General features: G+C 37.5%; 1 protein-coding gene across 4 annotated transcripts in view; it reads right to left on the minus strand.

Annotated features, from left to right (window-relative positions):
• The window catches only part of USP24 (ubiquitin specific peptidase 24), a 163,949-nt gene that overhangs the window by 25,102 nt on the left and 115,591 nt on the right, over window positions 1-23,256 (minus strand). For all 4 annotated transcript variants that reach the window (XM_036911209.2, XM_036911210.2, XM_057500238.1 and 1 more), the window contains 19 exons: window positions 21,054-21,124; window positions 20,233-20,393; window positions 18,019-18,080; window positions 15,975-16,166; window positions 14,878-14,995; window positions 12,550-12,694; window positions 10,305-10,424; window positions 9,896-10,021; window positions 7,974-8,072; window positions 7,215-7,297; window positions 6,697-6,838; window positions 6,363-6,482; window positions 5,816-6,036; window positions 5,325-5,449; window positions 4,127-4,268; window positions 3,495-3,645; window positions 2,441-2,536; window positions 1,664-1,767; window positions 5-118 (listed from right to left, as the gene is read on the minus strand). In XM_036911209.2, the coding sequence (XP_036767104.2) occupies window positions 5-118; window positions 1,664-1,767; window positions 2,441-2,536; window positions 3,495-3,645; window positions 4,127-4,268; window positions 5,325-5,449; window positions 5,816-6,036; window positions 6,363-6,482; window positions 6,697-6,838; window positions 7,215-7,297; window positions 7,974-8,072; window positions 9,896-10,021; window positions 10,305-10,424; window positions 12,550-12,694; window positions 14,878-14,995; window positions 15,975-16,166; window positions 18,019-18,080; window positions 20,233-20,393; window positions 21,054-21,124 (2,392 nt within the window). The remainder of the gene's footprint in view (window positions 1-4; window positions 119-1,663; window positions 1,768-2,440; window positions 2,537-3,494; window positions 3,646-4,126; window positions 4,269-5,324; window positions 5,450-5,815; window positions 6,037-6,362; window positions 6,483-6,696; window positions 6,839-7,214; window positions 7,298-7,973; window positions 8,073-9,895; window positions 10,022-10,304; window positions 10,425-12,549; window positions 12,695-14,877; window positions 14,996-15,974; window positions 16,167-18,018; window positions 18,081-20,232; window positions 20,394-21,053; window positions 21,125-23,256) is intronic.

Here is a 23,256-nt window from a genome sequence, read left to right on the forward strand (position 1 = left end):
TTACTTTATCAATTCTCGTCCTTCAGAACTAATAAAATATTCAACCAGCCACTGACAAGCATCAAAACTTTTTGAAAGTAATGCTTCAATAGTGGCAATCCATTCTTCAGTGTCAACCCTTTAAAAAAGCAAAGACAGCAATGTTAGGAATGTGGCCCCAGAAAATGACCCCATGGAGAATCATTGTTTATTTGTTTTGTGGAGAGTGGGTTGAGGATAAGTAAAATACTCAATGACTGCTGACTAACAAGGCTCAATGCACCCCAGAAGCAAGTTCTCTTCATTTTTTGGTACTTGAGGTGTGACTCACCATCTCCCCCAAACCAAAAAAAGTGTGAAGAAATTTAAGTCTTAGTCTTCAACTTTTATCTTCTGTATCTTCTTCAAATAGCATTTTGTTTTGATTAATTAATTTATATTTATAAAATGCCCACTTTCAAAATAGGTTACTACAGCAATATTTTTATACTTTATTGCTATGACCATTAATATCCTACTTTATGGAATAAAGTATTTAGAATGAAAAAACAACTATACTATCCAAGTCCTTACACCACCTCCTCCAGTCTCTCATACCCCAATAGGTAAATATCAACAAAATGGGAATAGTGTTCAATGCATATACAGTTAAGCTTAACAAATACTGACAAGTAAGAGTAACCAAATTTCCTTAGTCAATCCTGTGCAAGACATTAAAAGAAAGGAACGCAATGACTGCTATCATTTAATATATCTTTGATTATTACATGTAAAAATAAAGTTGCCATTTTGTCTTCTTCTCAAGACTTTCTTGACTGCAAAATCTTTCTAAAAACCTCTCCACACATGGAGAAGTTCACTGTGCTCACGAGGGAGGAAAGACTGAGAACTGCAATGGTCATCTAATTAACTGGTTTCCTCACCCTGAGCCTCTCCTTGCTCCAGGTAGATATCCTACGAACTGATGTGCAATCACTCTTCATCCTTTATTCACTTTTCATCATTTATTCACAAACAACTATCTACCCAGAACCTGTAATGTGTCAGGCACCTTCCAGGTGCTAAAGATAAAAACCAGTGAGTAACCTGCAGCCACAGTCTAGAGTGCGTACAGCAACACTGCACATACTGTCCCTGTTCAAAAACCCTCTGTGGTCCTCCACTGAACACGGCCCAGACTCCCTCTGGTGGCCCTCGGACACTCAATGAGCTCAACCAAACCCAACATCTGATCTCACCTCAAATGCGGTCCTTAAATGTATGAGGAAAACAGTCATTCATGACTCCTTAGGCATGTCTTGTACATCACTCAGGTTTTCCCCTTCCATCTAGAATGAACCTCATTTCTATATTTCTGCCTTTCGTAATTCCTGAGAATTCAATGTCTTTAATGTCTACCCAGTCCCCACATCTGTATGTGATTCTGCCTAGTTCTCTAAGATGTACAGCATTTATGCCTTGCTTTTTTAATCTACTGTTCCTATTGGATTACACATTAATTTCTTTTTTTATCTATCTTTCCTGTTGGACTTCAAATACTTTAAAATAGGAACTATGTTTTAATCATTTGGGTATACTACATAGTTGCCTTCATAATGCTTTGAAAGTTGCACTCAAATCTAACTTTAAATGAATTAAACAGTGGCTCTGTCATAACAGACTATTGAAACATATCACTTCTTACCTGAGCTTCTTCTTTGTCCGTAGGTAAGTTTGAAAAAGGAACTGAATGGCAAGCTGTAGGCTCACCTTTGCCATGCAAGGATAATATGGATGCTTTAATTTAGTCTGAGAGAAAGGGAGAAAAAAAGGACGCTATTTTTCATAGATGCTTTATAGATTATTATACATTATTACAAACTAAATAATGACACATAATAAAGTTAAATACTAATAAGAAAAAACTAGCCAGTTCAGTATAGAAAATGTTCCATTTGAATTTTAAAAGAAGTTAAGAGAAGACATCCTCTTCATTTCTTTTATGAAGGCTTCTCAAAATGGAGCCTTCAGACCACAGGATATTAAGTAATCTATCAACAGATTGAGAAAGTTTTTTCCTTATTGAAAATTATAATCACAGTATTCAAGAAAAAGAAGTATTTGGAAGTTAATCTTGAGTCTGACAATGTCTGATTATTAACTAGAAAAATTAATCTCCACAGAGCTCCATATTCACTGACATTACCTCAAGGCTACTCTCAGATTCTGTATGAAACTTAAACAAGAGCACTTTAAAAACCAGTGTGGAGAAGCCCACACCTACTCACCATCTGCATTATACATTCTGAACACTGCTTATATTTCAGTACCACCCAACAGATGGCACATCTGTGGGAATTTTTTGGGCATCTAATCTGAGTGCTAACAACTCAGAGGGAAGATGAGTCACTGATGGCTTTAGCTGAAAGATACTTAACTACAATCCTTTTATTCCTTTACTAACAATCCAACTAGTACTTACAGCATTCAATGATGCCAGAGACAAAACAAAACTGAAATAATCACCACTGTACACATCTCTATTCTTCATAAACTTGAGGTTTTCATCTCTCACCATCTGCAGAAGAAAATTAGTAATTATTTTTAAGAAACAGTATAAAATATTCAATTTTTGGAAGACATTTTAGTGCTACATGGAGTAAAAAGGGTTTTATATTAGGTAAAAGGGGCTCCTAAGAACCCTTCTCTAAGGCTTTGACATTTAAGAGAGAGAGGAAAATCTTTCTTTCAAGTATAAGCTGTAAAAAGGCAAATTATTATTCATAAAACCAAACCCTTTTGGGAAATTTAGGACCACCACTGCATGACAGGCAAGTGAATTCTAACCTGTTACTCCAGGCAGGCAGGGACAAACAGAGCTCCCCCAAGTACAGCCACTTCCATGCTTTCCTTGTCTCAGATGGCTTAATTCTCTCTTAATGAAAGACTCCATATTTTTCTTAAATTCTCTGGTCTGGCTACTTAGCTTTTAATTCCTTAGTGTACAAAGTCTGGACTAGGTAGACAGTTCTGAATTCAAATCCTAGCTCTGTGACACTGGCAGATCATTTTTCCTTTCCTGAGCCTCAATTTTTCCTTCTGAAAAATGGGAATAAAACTTGCTACTCCACAAGTGTTTTAAGAATGAGGGATCTGTTTAAAGCATGTAGCACAGGGTAGGTAACTCAATGACTGATGGTCATCATTGTCAAATTAATTCTACCCAAAGGTTATGAACTGTTAACTTATTTCTCTCTCCAGATACAGTAAACTAATTCTGACAATGTGTTTCTTTACTGCCCACTGCCCTTTCGTTTATCTGTGGCATCCCACAGTCATACAGCAGGTCTGTCACAGTACTGGCCAATGCTGAGTCTGTACCACCCTTGCAACCATGAAACAAGGTGGGTCAGAAATGTGGCACTAGAGGTACAGCTAATTCCACAAGAAAGCAGGTAGAGTACTTCTGGACCTATGAGGCAGACTTCAGCTTTTAGGTGGATTTTCTCTTTAGAATTTTTTTATATGGTGCTTACCTGATATATTCGAACAGGCATTTTCTCTACAAATAGTCCTTTCTTCTCGCCTTTCTTAACGAGCTTGGTTAGAATAGAGAGCCGGTCATTGTTAGGCCTATGGGGCCGAGGAGATGACTGAGGAGAAATTTCTGGTGAAGATGGTGCTGACCTGAGACAGAATCAGAGAACTCTAGTGTAAAGTGGCCACTGTGTCAGCAGTTACTACAACCTGGCAAACTTACAAAAACAGGGTACTAGACTTAAAAATAAATTGTATATTTTCCTGATCCAGTAATTTAAAATGCAAGTTCACAGACAACAGGACGTTAAAAAAAACTTTTGACAGTGCTAGCATAGCACTCTGCTTTGGACATAAAGTATATTCAATAAGTGCTGAGATTAAACAAAAAGATTCTCTAGAATGAAATTATTTATATGGATGTTTCTAAATACAAAGTAAGTTCTTGCTAAGGAAATAATGATCATGTAATGGTAATAAGAAAGAAAAGGGATGGAGGGATTTACTTATCTTCTTTTTAAAATTTCTGTCTAGCTTAGCTAATTGCCTTTAAATTCCAAACAGTATGATCTAAAGATCACAGGATCATCTACTAAAATCACAGAACAAAATATTTAGAAGAGAAACTCACAGAGAGAGATCCTCAGCTTCTTGTCGTACAACACTCACTCGACTTTTCTTTGGTAATACTGGGGAGTTTTGATCAGATACCCTCTGGTAGAAGAGCATATAGGCATTCCAGTATCTTCGGCGTACATCAGTATATGGGTTTGCTTTATAACAAGACATTAGGAAAGAAATCTTTATAAATAAAAAAAGTTTCTTGTCTTGACATTCTAGAACAAAGATTCATAAATCCAGCAAATAACCATTTACTAAATTTGTTAAATGCAAAGTATAAGGAAAATGTGTGTCTTTTTACAGTACTGCTTATATCACTGGAAGGTGATATAGAGTAGCAGGGTGTAAGGTGGTTGTATGACAGTGGAGTAAGAGAAAGAAGATATTCTCAGGCAAATCTAAAGTTTATCAAAAGGCAGGGAAGATTTAAAAATTAGTTCTGTGGCACTGGATGGGATTACTACTGGCCTCACATGACCATTTATGTATGGAACAGACAAATCTAAGAAAATTTTGGCAATGATACTATGTTATTATAGATTGCTACTATTGGATGTATGACTGTCATTGTATGGTATCAAATCCAATGTAGTAGATATAATACAGGTAGAAATTTTAAAATGTCCCTAGCATATTTCAAAATCAGGTTCAGAAATACTGAGGTCTCTGCAAACCATTTTCTTTTCAATAGCTAATTCTGATTAGATTTTGTGATGATACTTCTCAGACTTTTTCTTTTGGGGGTGAGGGTTGTGGGAAGATTTCTTTGCTGCATAAAACAGTTTTAAAAACACAGGTGGTTAGAAATGTCTCCTAATTAATCTTACCTCTATATAAGGGAAAAGGAAATCTGAAAATTTTAGTGGACAGATACTTCTCCTGAAACTATTTTTAAGGTTGAAATTGTTTCTGTTAGTTTCCCTTTGATATTCGTTTCTGGCTCTTTAACTTAGACCCCCCACATGTACCCCTCTACTTCATCTGCCTCCATCCCAGGCTGTTGTAAGGAATTATTTTTAAACATTTTTCTGTATTTGAACATTTTCACTTTGGCTATAAAGGAGTTTGTGGATCTATGTGCTAGAGTGGTGGTGTGTAAAAAGAATAAAATCTATTATATTTGTATGTAGAATACTGTTTCCAATTTGATAGAAAACTGTACATTAAAAAACAAAGCTAATGGAAAACATCCATTTGTAAATACTTACTTTGATCATAAACTTTTGGTCTATATTCCCCTCCAAAGCATTCATACTCCAGGGTCTCATCATTGAGGTCAAATTCTTCTATAACTGTGTCATTAAATTTATACCACTTTCCTTTTCCACATCCCCTAAGAGTCAAGAGATAACAAACATTATAACCTTATAAAGCAAACTTACCTATTCCCAGCATTTATCTCTGTGTATTGTCTACAAATATAGCAGACAATTACCATTTGAAAATATCTAGGAAAAAAATTTAAATTTCTAAAGCAAGTTTTCAAACTGAAGAAGTAAAAACAATTATATTAAGTTTTAAAAATTCATATGAAATAAGACCACAGAACAATGCAAAAGCTCCTTTGCACCCTGCCGATAATACATGTAGATGATAACGTGGTAGAGGGGAGAGTGGAGGAAGGATGGAGGGGGGCAGGGGGATGGGAAGAGAGACCACTGGAAAGGCAGAGTGAGGGAGTGATGGGAGAAGCCCTTACCGCCTATCCTTAATGAAGGAATAGTAGTGGCCTGCGTGTGCCTGCCCACTGTGTACAATGACACCGACAAGCTCATAGTTTTCTGTGATGGCAACTTTTTTTCGAGGGGACCCTCCACCTCCCTGATCCATAGTTCGCCCGTTTTCACCAACTTCAGAAGATGAATCTTGGCGAGCCATTCCTGAGACTGTGTAAGGCTCCATGTTTAGCATCCAGGGAAACTATTTGAAAGCAGAAAGACCACATTATTGATGATTAGAACACGTACACCAATACCACAAATCAGAAACAAATAGGAGCCATGGTTTCCTAGCTGCAGCTAGGACTGCCTCTTTGCCATCAGTGGATGCCTTCTCCACATAAGGGTTGCTCTTTATAGATCTGCCTGCTCCACAGGCAGCAGCTGCTGGTCAAAGGGCTCTGCATTCCTCAGAATACTGAGACCAACAGCCCTCACGTTTTAGATGAAATGTGAAAATATGAAAAGGAAACAGTATAAAAGCAAGCAAGGTAATGGTTATGAGAAATTTCAGGAAAAGAAGGTTACCCTTATCTGTTCATCATATTTAATGGAGCGTCCACTCTCCCAGTCAAATCCAAATCTCATCAAGTGAATTACCAAGACACTAGGCAAAGCCTTGATACAGGTCCTTTTCACCGTTATTCTCTAAAGGAAAGCAAAACCCAATTATCTCCATGGAGAAAAGAAAACAGCAAAGTAACCAATACAAAGGCCACAGGTTCTATGAGCCTGTCCCACATGACAAGTAATGGGACATGAGGGAGGTGACAAGAGGGGCTATTACTGACCTCACATAAGACAAAGCAAAGCACGCGAGTAACAAATTGATCTTGCTTTTTAAAAAGGGCAGATGTAATACCTTTTCTTTACACTTTTCACAGTAATATGCATTACTTCCCTCTAGAACTTCTCCTCTAACAAACTGGTCCAAAGAAATTTCCAAACTCTGACAAGAAGTAACTCCTAGATTGAGAGCCATGAAAGCTTCCTCACGCTCGTATCTGATGAGGAAGTAACAGGAAAACCATGATCAACAATTGAATTTTAAAATCTTGAAACTTTCTAAGTACCAGATACTCAACACAGAACTAAATTTACAGCCAGTGAAATCAACACATACTTTCCCTCTTCTTTTTACAAAGTAAACTACCAAAAAAAAAATACCAATTTTCGATAATTCAGAATTATTTAAAATTATCAATTTTAACAAAGAGATTTTACAAATGCAAACCAAAGAAATTTAATTCAATAAACATTTATAGGTCCACAAGAGAGAGATCTGCCAAGTCTCTCAACAAATGTAAAATTCTCAACATACTAGAAGAATCATTTAATGATGATGATGATTTTTTGATGTTAGTGGTGATCTTCACTAACCTGTGAGGACAGTCTTTACAGATCTTCTGATCAGAATAGATGCCCTGAAAAGTATTCTTAAAAATTTGGTCTCTCCCCATTTTCTGTTGGGATAAAAAGTTAAAATTTTAGTTGATGCACCTAGAATTTATAGGCTGTTTATATAGAATTTTATTTAGACCTAAGCTAAAGCACAGATTTCGATTTAACCACCAAAATGAAACAAGTCATCTCAGTAGTTTAAGATGGGAACTAATGGTGGGATTATAACCCCTTAGACCCACTGTCAGAGGAAGGTCTAACTGGAAAGCAGAAGGAGAGAGGGCTGGTCAGAGCTGAGGACAAGGACAGCCTTCTCCCTGATAATTCGGGATCTTTCTCCCCATGCCACTTTACCAAGTTACAGCAACTCTCTTGCAACCTTTTCTTTTTGTGTGTGCTGTAAATGAGTAAGTTATCTTAAAAAAAGAAATGGATAGATTGTGCCTGCTGATGAGAGATAAGGCCAGTGGTGGCAATGATGGGAGGCAGGCTGTCACTTAGAAAGCAATACCATTTAGGGAGTTTGTCATAAGTTATACTAGGCAGGGGTAGAAAGTCTTGGGCTTAAACATCACCACAAAAAACTTATATTCAAACCCAGAAGAAATGAATTACAGCTGTGGTATTAAAGATGATCAATACCTTATTTGTCAAATTCATAGTACTCCCAATTCCTAAAAAACACTGCTCTCATTTTACAGAGTTTGAGGGAGTTAGAGGGAAAATAAGTTTTTCTACCTTGAGATACTCATCCATCTGATCAATGAGGCTAGTGAAGAATTCATATGCATCCTGCTGTTCTCTCACATAAAGTTCTTTGTTCCACATCTTGAAAATCTATGTAACAAGAATTAAACATGTTAAAGGAAAAGTAGCCATTTCTGAGTATAGTAGAAAAGGGATATGAAAGAGTACTTAAATGCTTCTCAAAGCCAAGTTCACTATTAGGATGCAGAAGTGTTTACTGAAGGATATGAGCATAGGTTCGGCCATCTGTGCTTTTTCCTGGTCCCTCTGTAACCATAACAAGCCTATGACCACACAGGGTGAGAGCTAAGGCTATGGAATAGAGAGTTTGTCTCTTAGAAAACCCAGCCCACCGGGGAAAACACAACGTACTCCTTGTGGAACACAAGCAATTTTAAAAAGTAATGTTCTTTCACAACTACTTAGGCAAGGGAAAAAAAAGTAAAAATGAACAAATGGGACCACATCAAACTAAAAAGCTTCTGTACAGCAAAGGACACCATCAGTAGAACAAAAAGGCATCCTAGAGTATGGGAGAATATAGTTGTAAATGACATATCTGATAAAGGGTTAACATACAAAATGTATAAAGAACTCACATGCCTCAACACCCAAAACGCAAATAATCCGATTAAAAAATGGGTGGAGGATCTGAACAGAAACTTCTCCAAAGATAACATTCAGATGGCCAACAAGCACATGAAAACATGCTCCACATCGCTAATTATCAGGGAAATGCAAATTAAAACCACAATGAGATATCACCTCACACTAGTTAGGATGGCCAATACCCAAAAGACAAGGAACAACAAATACAGGCGAGGATGTGGAGAAAGGGGAACCCTCCTACACTGCTGGTGGGAATGTAAATTCGTTCAACCGTTGTGGAAAGCAGTATGGAGGTTCCTCAAAAAACTCAAAACAGAAATACCATTTGACCCAGGAATTTCACTCCTAGGAATTTATCCAAAGAAAACAAGATTCCAGATTGAAAAAGACACATACACCCCTATGTTTACTGCAGCACTATTTACAATAGCCAAGATATGGAAGTAACCTAAGTGTCTGTCAGTAGATGAATGGATAAAGAAGATGTGGTACATATACACAATGGAATATTATTCAGCCATAAGAAGAAAACAAATCCTACCATTTTGTAACAACATGGATGGAGCTAGAGGGTATTATGCTCAGTGAAATAAGCCAGTCAGAGAAAGACAAGTACCAAATGATTTCACTCATTTGTGGAGTATAAGAACAAAGCAAAACCGAAGAAACAAAACAGCAGCAGACTCATAGGCTCCAAGAGGGGACTAGCGGTTACCAAGGGGAAAGGGGTGGGAAAAGTGGGTAGGGAAGGAGGAAGAAGGGGATTAGGGGGTGTTAACATAGGGGGACCACGGGGAAGGCAGTTTAGCACAGAGAAGACAAGTAGTGACTCTGTGGCATCTTGCTACGCTGATGGACAGTGACTGCAATGGGGTGTATGGCGGGGACTTAATAATATGGGTTAATGTAATAATGACAATGTTACTCATGTGAAACCTTTGTAAGATTGTGTATCAGTGATACCTTAATAATAATAATAAAAAAGGAATGTTCTTTATTTAGAAGATTAGTGAACTTGGAGTCACTTGAACAAATATTTCCAAGAGCTAAAACAGGAATCATAAGAAATATTCAAAATAATTAAGACTAGCAAATCCCCAGAAATTATAAAAAACTATTCTCAATATTCTCATCATTTGAAATCAAACACCAATTTTAAGATGAATTATGGTATAGCCAATTATTTTATAGGTTCTTGGCAATGGGATAGTCTAGAGTTAATAAAGGTGGAAACAATTATCACTAGACAAAGAATGTAGCTTTAAATCTAAAATCTAAATCTAAAGAGTTACTGGGTGAAATACCTTCCAAAAGTTCTCAGGTACATAATACTGCAGCTTGCTTTCCATCAAATGCCCAAAGAGAGATTGCACTTGGTAGAATACACTATCATCTGGATTGTCTGTGTCATCGTCCACTGAAAGTAATGACTGAAAAGAAATGAAATGTATTAAAAGCTTCCAATACAGTTCAAAATCTAGTTCAAAAATCACATTAGGTCAAATCTATCTGTGAGACTGGCAGCATATTACCTCAGCAGATTTATAAAAATGTTTGACTATGAACATGTCTACAGATTCCAGAAGCTACTGAAGAATCCTAAATTATGTCTAGTTTTAATAAACCCAAAAATATCATACATGAATATGGAACAAATTTCAGGCAATGTACATATTATTTATCATATAAAACAGGAAAAAAGAAGGAAATCACCTCAGGGAGACCAGGTTGCATATACAGCTGCTGGAAGACTGCATTCATGTAACATGTGGCACCACCATTCCTGAGCCCCACAAATCCCGAACTGGACCTGCTGTCCACTGGGGGAAGGTACTAGGAAAGACAGGAGCAGAAACATGAGAGAGAGAGAGAGCCAGCACATTCCCACCATAGCTACATGAGATGTCTGAGAGGAAAAAGAGGTATGCTCACAGATTTATCCATCCAGTGTGTTATGAGTCATGCTAGCAAAACCTAAGTTCACTAAGTACCTCTGCAAATGCTAATACGAAGTACTACTATCTCACGTTGCTTTCTTGGCCACAAAAAACCTATCATAATGAGTGTTTATCTATTACATAGTCATGCACTCAGCCACTTGATTATTATTTGACAAATATTTATTGAAAACCTACTATGTGACAGGTACTGGGCCAGGGATACAGAAGAGAACAGAAACATACCTGGTCCCTGATCTCAAGGTCTTCACAATCTAGGCAGGGTAGACAGGCCTTAATCAGATAAATATATTTATCTGTAGTTACCTATTGAGGTAGTACTCTGAAAAAAGGAATAGGGTTCTATGAAGTGTTCACTATGAAGAATCCTGACCAATCTGGATGGTCAAGGAAGACCATATTCCTTCCCTTCCTTTTTAAGAAGGTAACATTCTTCTACTGAACCACTTCTCAGAAGCATACAATTAAATAAATACCCTAGCATTTCACTTAAAGATATGTTGTAATAATGTAGATTCCAGTACAGAGCTTTTCTGGGTATAAGTAATCCAGAAAAGACATCTTAGAAGAAGTTCATCATGGCACTCCTCCAAGTGGAAAAGGATATTGTAAGGACATACTCTGAAATGCTACTACAGCAGAATCTTGGTTCTAATGTTAAGGCCAGAATCACCTAATCTGCAAATTATCAAGTATCTACATCCATGTAATAACCAACCAACTGACAAAAACCTGTAGATTTTCTGGAACTCAAGGAACTGCTAAATATTACATGCTTTTCATTAACATTAGACATCAACTTAAGAGTAATGGGATTTCTAAGATGTAATTAACACTATTTGTAGTCCAAAGCAAAAGATTTTTAAAAAGTTACAAAATAAGGAAAACTGGTTCAAAACAGTGCTAAAAATATAAGTATTTCTGTAAGACACATTTTCTTCATCATGCTGATATAATCCCTGACTTATGAAAAAATATTTTCATTTAAATTTGATTAAGTAAATTCATATAAAACTAAAGCATAGCCTAAAATAAGCATCATAAACATTTTGATACCAAAGCAGTTCCCAAGTTATATGCTCACATATCACATTGCAAGTGCTATTTCCTCTATGTGGAACACCTGTTCCCACCTCCTTTTCTGCCTAACTTTTATGTTCCACAGTACTTAGCTCAGGCATCCAAGGGTAAGTCTGACTCTCTGTGAGCTTAGTACAGAATGCAAAGGCAGCTTTAAAGGGTGCTCCTCTGTGTGGTCTGGTACTCTCGTGCACCTGTGACTTGCTTCTCTCTTGCAGACCTTCACAAATACTAAGCTGTTCCATGGCTCCAGAACTTTGACAATATTCTGGAATGACCTTCCCACCTTGATTTAGTTGGCTCACTAATCTTGAAGTTTCTATTTTAAATTTCGTTTTTTCTAAGAAGCTTTCTAAGATACCACCATTTGGTGCTGAAGTAGAGCATTCTGTTAGTAGAGCATTCAGGACATACCTTGATCTTATAATTTCCCACATTATACTGAAAATCTGCTTATGCGTCTCTCTTCCAATATACACTTACCTTGTTGAGGGCTGGGATTCATCTTCATTTTTGAGCTCCAACCTCTTTGGGCATAGTAAACTCAATGAATCTTACTTGAATTTAACTGAACATAGACTGTATTGTGACAGAGCCTATGTTTGAGTTTGTATTTCCAGTGCCAGGTACTGTGCTAAGCACAGTGTTACTCAAAAAATAGGTTGAAATGCTACAATTTACTGAGAGTAATTATCAACTGACTTGAAAATGTCTTTTCTTTAATTAATTAAAAGGTACCATGTAGCAATATACTATAGTGTATTAGTCTAATACACTATGGATTATAGTTGATTTGAGTATGTGAACATGACAAGCAAAGTAATACTTTTTTGTGATAGGATAATGCAAACATAGTTTTAAAATTCTATGTTTAAGAGATCATTCTAAAAAATTAAGTGCATCTAGGTCTACAGACTTACATCAAACTCCTTGGTGAGAGCAGGGTCAGGTTGATGATGCATAGAAAGTAGTTCTTTTGTAATAATTTGAAGATTTGAAGGTGAGCTATCAGCCAACATCACAAGGACTTCATAGGCTGCCAATCGGCTATTTACTGTACTACATCTAAAAACAAGAGACAAGTCAATTTCAGTGGTGAATAATCTACTTAAATGGCTCTTTAAACTACATCAACAATTGAAATGAAAGTATTAGAGCTGCAATTCCTGAAACAGGGGTAAGTCACATCTGAAGGCAGTCATCTAGTGGGGAGTGCTTACTTAACAAGGGAAGAGACCATGAACACAGAAGGGATAATTATGGGTTTAGAGCTAAGTATCTTTGCCTGATGATAAATTAGCAAAATCTTTCACATATTACTCCAGAGTATTCTTATCTAAGGAATGGATCAGCAACAATGGAGGATAAAGAATCTGAAACTTTTGCTAAAACACAACACGGGAATAGCTATATTTCGATTAAAGTAGGTAGCAAGAAAGGTTCTGGAGATACCACCCTGAAATTCAAGTATCTAAATGGCAGAAAAGGAAAGCTATACCAATCAGAGTAGATGCCCATAGACATTTTATATGTGCCTGCAGATAAAAATTCTCTAAGGACAGAGATCAACTTGCCATTTTGTGGAAAAAATGGAGATAGAAATACAGAGTTTGCCAAATCAATTTGTTTAAAATGACAGATAAAGATAACTATCAAGCATTCTTCAGGAAACTAAAGGCTTTTTATACTGCTCACCTTTAGCAGAAATCACCTTGGGGATGGACAGTAATTTCTGTTACCTATGCCAACCTTGTATTACCCACGAGGTCACAGGTTAGGAAGGATACACAGAAAAGAGAACATCCAACCTCTGATGAAAGAAGTGCTCATGGAGAGGAGTGTAGGAGGTGAGTTCAAGAGTGGGCTGTGGGCTTTAGGTCAGCACCACACCAGGCACCGAGGGTAATGGCCATGGAGCTGGCACTGCCCTTTGCTTCGCGTCTGGACTTCCGGGTTACAAAGGGCAGACAAAGAATGAAGAGGAGGTACCATACACACAGGCTACACATTAAGAAGTTCTTTCGTTAATGTGATGTAAGACAAGTATTACTTGTGACAAGAGTTTCTGTGTATTATAAATCTCTTCTGGCTTTAGGATTTAGGTGGGAAAAGCCTGGGAAGCACTGTGATAAATGAACATCAATCAGTATACCTGCGAGGGATGAAACAAAATGTTGCCTTTCTAATCAAGGCACTGTATATAATTTAAAAAACCCAACTCCTTGCTGATGGAGGTATTGTTTTTAATAAATATAAAGGGAAGGATTCATAAAAATTTCAATGAAACTGCCAAGATTTATTTTCTCTGTTAACTCATGTACTTCTACTGCTCTAAGAGCTCCAAATCTTCCAGAATAAGACTGCAACAGGGTGAGAATGGGAGTCACAGCCTGAGGGACATCTCAGGGTTCTAATGAAGGTTTATTACCTAAAATAGATTTTACTAATAAGGAATTTCTGGATAGAGAAGTAGTCATACATACTAAGATATTTCTTAAGATTCCATAAAATACTGCTTATTATGCCCATTTCAATAATCACCAAAACCAGTATGGGAATTTTTTTGACTGGTTCAATTCCAAATTCTCAGTGTCTTCAGGATTACTCAATTAACTCTGGTTTTCATGAGAAAAGAACAAGGTTACATTCAGAGCAAATAAGATGACAGCTTGTAGCTGCTTCCTATCTCAAAGAGTATAAACAGCATCCAAGTAGAGTCAAGATTACTAAAGGATCTTCCAAATTTCTGCCCATAAAAACTAATACAAAGTCTGATGCTAAAATTACCACTGTAATAAATCACTAGCAGTTTTAATTATCAGGACACAGTCAATACTCAGTAAATCACAAGGTTCATGCACTATACCTTTCTCCTACAAGAAATTCTCAAGTCTCAGGGCCTATTTACTTTTAAATGTGGGCATAATTCTTACAACTTCAGTTTTTCTTGGAATTTGTTACTGACCAACTTAACTACATTATTACTTATTCTTCTACATCTCTAATTCTCATTCTGCTACATTTTGATGATAATAATGGTACCAATCTACCTGCTCAGCACTTAACTATGTGCCAGGCAGGTTTTATCCTAAACCTCTTTACATGCATTTCTTTATATAATAGATAATATCTTATAAGTTATACACACTCACAAGATGGAAGACAAACTCCAACTTAAAATCTTTTTGGACTAAAGTTTCAATTTTAGAATTTTTACCAAAACTGAACACAACGTGCATTTTCCATACTTTGGATGAAAGTCCTGTTGACTGATGGCGGCACTGCCAGCTGGAGAATGACTATTTAAAATAATTCTAGAAGCTCGGAAAAGGAAGTCATCTAACAATGGTTTAATGAGTGATGAACCTGGAATAGAGCATAATATTCATGTTGAGGATGAACACATATTTTAACTCAAAGATCCTGTCTTGCACTTTTATATTAGAGCATAAAGGCACCCAAGGCCACCCAAGGCAGGGCATTCAGTTTAATGTGATGCTTATTTTTTCGAGCACTTGTAATATGTGGTGAAGCTTTGTGGCACAGAGGGGTGGGGATGGGTGGGAGATCCAGGGGACAGGACACAAAGAGACAAGTGAGGACACCTTCCTTTATGAGCTTACGATGGACTGAAAGGAGTCAAGCTTCCATGTTAGAAACAAATGCCAAGAACACCTTAAGGCAGAATGGTTTGAGTGAATAATTAATTCTTACTCTGGGAATAGGGGAGTCCACATTGAGGGGTTTTGAAATTTTTTAAATCTTGCCTTTTTTAGGTAAAAATGATGTACCCTTCTCACCCTGGTTTAGAATCACTCTTTTCTATGTATCCCCAGTAGCCAAGAAGATTTTTATAGAGCTTAGTTTGTGCGATAAAAGTGATAATGTTTTGATTTGTTTTCTGAATATAACTTAGAACCCTGAATATGCTTTTACAAATTATGTGTACTCCAGGAGACTTATATGTACCCCATCAATCAGGGATGGTTGTTGGGGGCTGCCTCCCCAGATGAGAATTACCTTTAAAAGAAGGTAAGATATTCAGTAGATTATATTTTATAAAGTACGTAACAGCAGAAAGAGAAAAACCTACTTTGATTTGTAATTTTCACTTATAAAATTTATCTAGTTGTTTTGAACACTGTAGAATTCTCTGTATGGTTTAATGATACAGGTCAAATATACCTTAGATTTATTAGCCACTAGAATCCCAGACAATCTTCCATTGAAGGGTCAATTTTCTATGGAACACTTAGCACCTGTCTTATTTTCCAGTTACACATAATACTATGGCAATAACAGAACTGAGGTGTTCTGTCACATGGTAAGATGAAGCAATAATTACCAAGCATCTCCTTTTCTGCCCCACAGAGTGAAAGGAGGGTCTTAATGAGCCGTAAGTGTCCGGCCAATAAGATGTTATCTGCTTCACTGGTCTCACATTCAGCTGTGCGGTTAGGTTCAAAGTTATCCAGCCAAGTAATCTCATCTTCCAGCATGGTAGCTGGGCTGATTCTTAACTGCTCCATTTCTGAAGCTAAGAAGGAAAAAAGAAATCCACTTTGAAGAAACGACGTGCCTTCATGGAGTTATAATCCTTTTAAAGTAAGCAAAAGCTACGTCCCAACCTTCCATTTCCTAGATCTCAAGAAGACTGTCATCAATAGCAGGCTATCGCTGTTGCCCACAAGAATTATGAAGGCTCATATATACTCATTAGCAACGGAGCCCAGATTTCCAAACAGGAAATAAGCCAGACTCTGGATAACTACTCTGTTCTCATGTATTAAGCATTTAACTTTCCCTTCCAAACAAGGATTTAAGACAAGATTCCATATTGGAAAATGTAACTGAAGAGAAGGGGGGTGGTCACGTTCTGCTTCTACCATACTAGAGCCACAGCAAGAAGGGCCCCACGGGGTGAGATGCAAAGGGACTCTGAGAGTCAGTCGGAGCGGGACTGGCACTGAGTGATTCCTGACTCCACTGCTTACTCATGGTGCGCCCTTCTTTCCTTATTTATAGAATGAAGCTAACACCTGTACTGCAGGGTGTTGTGTATAAAGCACCTCATATGGGTACTGGCATACAGAAAATACTCCCAAAATGGCAAATTTTTTTGTTTCTAGATATATTCTCATCCTGCCCTCAACATACCAATAAGGGACCCTGGATCCCTCATTTGTCACTCGGTGATACAGGGAAGGCTCTCCAAGTCCAAGCCAGACAGCAAAACCCTGGTGGCTGCTGCCCAACTATCACCAGAAGTCTGGTCGAAAAATGCAGTGTTAGGCTAGACTGTTAGATGGCCATGTAGTCCACCCACTGCTTCAGATGGTACAGGTCTTATTCCTGAGTCAAGTCATAGACTCAGACCATATCACCTCAGGCTCCAGTAAAACCAATTTCCCTACACTGCTCAGAGAACTGTGTCCTCAGCTCTTGAGAAACTTAGGATACTGATGAAGGTATTTGTGTTGGAGATGTTGCTGTGGCTCTTTTATTAGTTATTATGTCTTTGCATCTCCATTACACGAAGACCTTTGTAGGAAGTGTCTTTTAGGCTTAAGTGCTGGGAAAAATATTTGTTTCTTTTGAGAAACCTTTCTGTTTCTTCTTTTAGGGTACTGAGAACAACCAACCATATATGCTTATTTCCTTTTTACTTTGTCTTCCAATAACCTCACAACCAAATTCTAACTGTGGGGCTTTATAGCTGATATTTATGCAAGATGTTTTCTTTTTCTCCTGGCCTTGACATTCTTTTCCAATTAATATTTTTGTTGATACTGATTTTTATTTATTTCTTAAAAGCTGAAGCAAACCTTTTGTGCAAAGGGTGGGGAATAAACTAACAAAGTCTTGATTTGAACAAGGAAACTTTACACAGAGCATTCCAACATACATTTGCATCATTCAGACTAAGTACAGATGATTAAAATTGAAACACTCTAACAACAGAACTTCTAACAATGGTATTTTAATCACCTAACACTAAATAATTAACTGACTCTCTTACTTCTCTTACCATACCACAAAAGAAATTCCTTTCCTTCAACAATCAATATTTAAATAGTCAGAATTGACTATATTAAAGAGAAAGACTTTTCCTAATGGTTCTGCATCAGTGTAATTAAAATACTAGCCTTTGAGAATTTTTAAAATTAACAAATCTTCTCAACACACTAATGGCTGGATATATACTAGAAGAAATAACTGGTACATGGGCTTACATGCTATTTCCCAGAAAATAAAATTCAATTTCAAACAATAATTATAATCTCATTTATATCTGAGATACATTAAGTCAGATTTATTAACAACCACTTGCTTTCTTTTCTACTCCTCCCCACTCCCTCAACAAACAAATCAGTTAGGTGTTTGCTTACTTGTTAGATCATCTAATAATTGGCACCTCAGATCAAAATACTCCATACATTGAGATAATAGCCTGAAAAACAGATTTTAATTATTAAAAAAAGGAAGATTTGAAAATAAAAAGCATTTTCCTTGTGAAGAATGTTCATAAAACTGAACAAGAGAATTTTCTTAAACATAAAATAACTGCTTTTACATTAATTGAACTTCAATATTTTAGTGAAAAGCACACTAATGATTTTACTAGCACAGATACGGTATAGAAATAACCGTAAAGAGAGAAAACGTACTCCTCTCTCATATTTTGTAATGACGTACACACTGACTGCATACATGATGCACTGATTACATTCATTTGTTCAAATATCAGCCAACACTGAGTATGGGCTTAGCAACTGTTTCATGGAAACAGTGAACAAAGGGACAGACAACAAATAAAACCACACATACATATGTCACCTGGTGATTAAGTGCAAAGAAGAAAAATAGAGCAGAGTAATAAAACAAAGAGAAAGGTAATAAATCATTTTATCTAGGATGATCAGTGAAGCTTTTTCTGCAGCTACAGTAGTGAAGAGCACAGGTTTTAAAGTCAGGCAGACCTTGGGTTTTAATCATGGCTCCACTACTTATAGCTGGTGTCTAGGGACAACTTTTTTCAAGTTCTCTCAGTTTTCTAAGTTCTAAAATGCTCATTAGAATATTAGAAATAAAACATCCACACAAACATACATGAAGGGCTCAAGAATGCACTAATAATAATAGATAATGAACCAAGAATTAAGACTGTTAAAAAAGCGGGGATAAAAAAATGCCACACTCATCTGACCCATGTGAGGATTAAATGATAAAGATATACAAAGAATTTAGCATGCAGTGTGGCACACAGTAGGTCATGGTAACTGCTATTATCATCATCACTGTTTTTTTTTGGTATCATTAATGTACAATTACATGAGCAACATGGTTACTAGACTCCCCCCATTATCAAGTCCTCACCACATACGCCCTTACAGTCACTGTCCATCAGCATAGTAAGATGCTATAGAATCACTACTTGTCTTCTCTGTGTTATACTGCCTTCCCTGTGCCCCCCACACACATTATGTGTGCTAATCATAATGCCCTTTTCCCCCTTATCCCTCCCTTCCCACCCATCCTCCCCAGTCCCTTTCCCTTTCATAACTGTTAGTCCATTCTTGGGTTCTGTGAGTCTGCTGCTGTTTTGTTTCTTCAGTTTTTGCTTTGTTTTTATACTCCACAGATGAGTGAAATCATTTGATACTTATCTTTTTCCGCCTGGCTTATTTCACTGAGCATAATACCCTCTAGCTCCATCCATGTTGTTGCAAATGGTAGGATTTTCCTTCTTATGGCTGAATAATATTCCATTGGGTATATATACCACATCTTCTTTATCCATTCATATACTGATGGACACTTAGGTTGCTACCACATTTTTAAAAAGAGATCAAGTTTGGATGCTTATATGTTGGGGGTTTTAGAGTAGCTCTAACATGCCTTCCCTTCAAGGGCACATACATAAGGAAAGTAGATAGTGATTTCCCAAATCTCTATGACACCTTGGAAGCCCCACAGCAGGTGCCCTCTGGTAAGCTGAGCTGGAGAAAGTGGCTTGAACTTGAGGTCAGTGGGGGATCTCCTACCTCCCAACCTGGGCCTAGACTAGGGCACCCTTGCTTACAGACTAGCCTACAGGGATAAGACGGGGCAAGCAGATGGAGTTATTCTGGTCATTCTATGAGCCTGGGCCACAAGCCTACCTACATGTGTAGACATGTAGAAAACCAAGAAAGAAACCTAGAAGGACATCTCAGCTACATCTGGACATGAAGTTACAAAGTGTGCAGCTAAACTGAGCAAGTGATGTGCAAGAGAACATGAGCAGTGTGACCTTCCCACAGTGATCTGGCCTGAATTATTTCAGCCTTTCAACAACCGGTGAACTCCTCTGGTATGTGGACCGGATGGGGTGGAGGTGGGAGTTGGGGAGCATGGAAGGGAAGAAAGCCCAGGAGTGTTTCTTCTAACTTTCTTGTCCTGAATAAGAAGAAAACTGAAATTCCCTCTATTAGGGCACAAATGTTAGATGAGGGGAGGAGAAATCCTGCCATTTCAATAATGCACCTTAGATTTCAGGGGAGCAGTACAAAATCATTATTCTTTTTCTGTGTAATGTGGGCTTTTTCATCTTTAGTACATACCTCTGATTGACTCCTCTCATAATACTAGTTGGGGACCAGAGAGGCAGCTGAGCTGTGAGAATCACGCCTAGGAGAAACTGATTCGGTTTCTGTACATCTGGATGAGCTGATGTGTCTGTCTGACTAAGAGTATACAGCTGATCACAGGCAACACGACGAATCTGAAATTATATTATTAGTGGCAAAGGACGCACATCAACCAACACTTATAGACTGCTTAAAAAATTACTTTCCCCCAAAGTCCATACTCTGGGTACTCTAAGGGTATGAGCATTTAAATAATTAGTGGAAAAGTTTACACTAAATACACCAGAACTAATTAAAAACAAGTGTAGTCTGGAAGGGGATTTCTCAAATTAGTCTACTATTCTACTGTAATTGACAGGCTTACAAAACTCTTCTCCAAGTGTTTTAAAGTTAATTTTCAAGATCATGTAAAATAACCAGAATCATAAAAAGTCTAATGTAAGTTCATGGCTTGAAGTTGGTCTTTCTTGATTCTGACCCACCCGTTAATACTTCCTGCCAGCTGCCTTTGTTAGCTATGGGTGCTCAACACTGGCTGTTAACACTTGGTTATAAACAAACACAAATTAATCATAGCACTAGTCTCTTAACTTTTCATGTAATTTGGAATAGAAAGGAGGGCAGATGGTCGCAGTGGTCCCTTGCTTTCAGAGTGGTCTGTGGTTCCATTGTGTGACTCTCTGAGAGGACTAAATACCATCCCTTCAGCACTCTCCACAATGTCACAGGTACCCAGAGAGCCCAGGACAGAACAGGGCCACAGGTTTTTATATGGTAATGTAAAAGATCCTTACCTCAGCACTGGGTGATCCAAGCAGAATATCAATGATAAAATCAGCAACACAGGGCAAGTTATAGAATGATGCTAATGATAAGAATAAAGAGAATTGGGGGTGGAAGGGAAGCTAAGTTAGGAAATACATTTTCAAAATTTCACAAATTTTAAATAATTTCCTAAGGTTAACTGTAACAGAAATTCCCTCTTCTTCTACATAGAACTGAATTCGGTATCTTCTCCAACAGCCTCTATGTCTCTAAGCTTACCCCATGGCACCTAGGGGCTCAAGAGCAGCACCACATCTTGGTCATCTTTGTACCCCCCATCTTAGCACAATGCCTTGTACATATCAGCTGCAGAATAAATATGTCTTGCTCTGATAAACTATCAATACTGTGAACTATAAAATGTACTTTTTAAACTTACAAATGATAAAAAAGCTTGAAAGGAGGTTGTAATTTTTTCATTTTGATCTGAAAAAATCTCTAAAGTTAAACAATTGTACGAAAACTGAACTTTCAGCTCAAGAGTAGGACGTATGTAAAAAAAAAAGCATTTCACAATGACTTCACTTCTCATATATAAACCTTCAAAAGCATTTTTGCTCAAAGTAAATAATTTGGAATACTATTTTACTGTTCCATAAATGTCTAACTTCTATATGTTTACCTTGATTATCTTATATGATCTGATGAGTTTGGATGTTAAACTAGATAAAAAAATGATCACCAATTGTACATTAACAGGCAGTCTGAATCAGTAATAACAGAGAAGAATAGGGCTTCTATGTGTTGGCACAATTTTTACAAGTGCAGCTGTTGACACTTCATTCCTGAATAAATATTTATTGAGGGCCTACTACACACCTGGCAGTTTGGGTGCTAGACCTTCAGTAGGGAACAAAACGGACAAAAGTCTCTGTCTTTATGGAGCTTACAATCTAGTTGGGGAGGGGATGATGACAATAACATGATTGATTAAGTAAATAAATTATACTGTATGCCACAAAGTGGCAAGCAATATAGAATAAACAAAGATAAGGGGTTTAGATAGTGCTGGTGTGAGGGGGGATTGTGACTTTTTTAAAAAGGTGGTCAGGGAACATTTCACTGAGAAGGTGACAATATGCAAAGACCTGTGGGAAATGGAGAGAGAGCCACATGGATAGATGCAGAACATCATACAAGGAACTGGGAACAGCCAGTGCAGGGGTCCTGTGGCAGGATAATGAGCCTGGTGTGTGGGAAGGGAACAGCCAGGAAGCCAGGGTTGGCTGAGTGAGGGGGAGAGCAGGAAAAGGTACAGGCACAGAGGTAACAAGGGGGTGGACTGTATCAGGTCTTGAAGGCCTTAGTAAAGACTTGGCTTTTACTCAGTGTGAACAGAGAAGCCACTGCAAGGTTTTAAACAGAGGAGTGATACAATCTGACTTACATTTTTAGAAGGTCCATTCTGGTTACTGTGTGGAGTATAAACTGCAAGGGTAGAAGCAGGGAGATTAGTTAGGGCACTATTGCTATAAACCAAGTAAGAGATGATGGCAGATCAGAGGGTAGTAACAGTGAAGGTGGTACAACGGGTTGGAATCTAGATATAGTTTGAAGGGGGATGTGTCGACCAATTAGTAGTGAGGTTGTGAAAAAAAGGAATCAAAGATGACAATGAAGTTTTTGGTCAGAGCAACTGAAAGAATGAAACCACTCTTTGATTAATCGCAGAGAACTCTTGGATGATATGTACCAGATTAGTAGTTTCTTTCTGGGTACACTAATTTTGTCACGTCTACTTGATATCCAAGTGGAGATGTCAGGGGACTGGTCCAAGCCATAGATCCAAATTTAGGTGTTACCAGAATATAGAAGGAATTTAAGGCCATGAGAGCAGATGAGATCAACTGAGAGAATAAGAGTAGACAAGAAAGAGACAGTACTGAGGGACCAAGTCTGCAGTGTTGTAACATGGAAGGTATGATTATTAATAGCCCCAGTTTGCCAAAGCCAACAATAAAGGTAAAAGGGAAAATCTTGACTTTTGTAATATTTGATTGTGGAGTCATTATCAGTTTAGGAATTGATTTATAATTCTAACAGTTTATGCTCTATGAATTTGGGTTGTTTTAATTCCTCAACTAGATAGTAAGCTCCTGGAGGGCAGATATACCGTTAACATGCCACTACTAACATCCACTGTGGAACCTTGTAAATAGAAGGTGCTTAATA

The sequence above is a fragment of the Manis pentadactyla genome, chromosome 4 (genome assembly GCF_030020395.1).
Source record: "Manis pentadactyla isolate mManPen7 chromosome 4, mManPen7.hap1, whole genome shotgun sequence".
Taxonomy (NCBI): Eukaryota; Metazoa; Chordata; class Mammalia; order Pholidota; family Manidae; genus Manis; species Manis pentadactyla.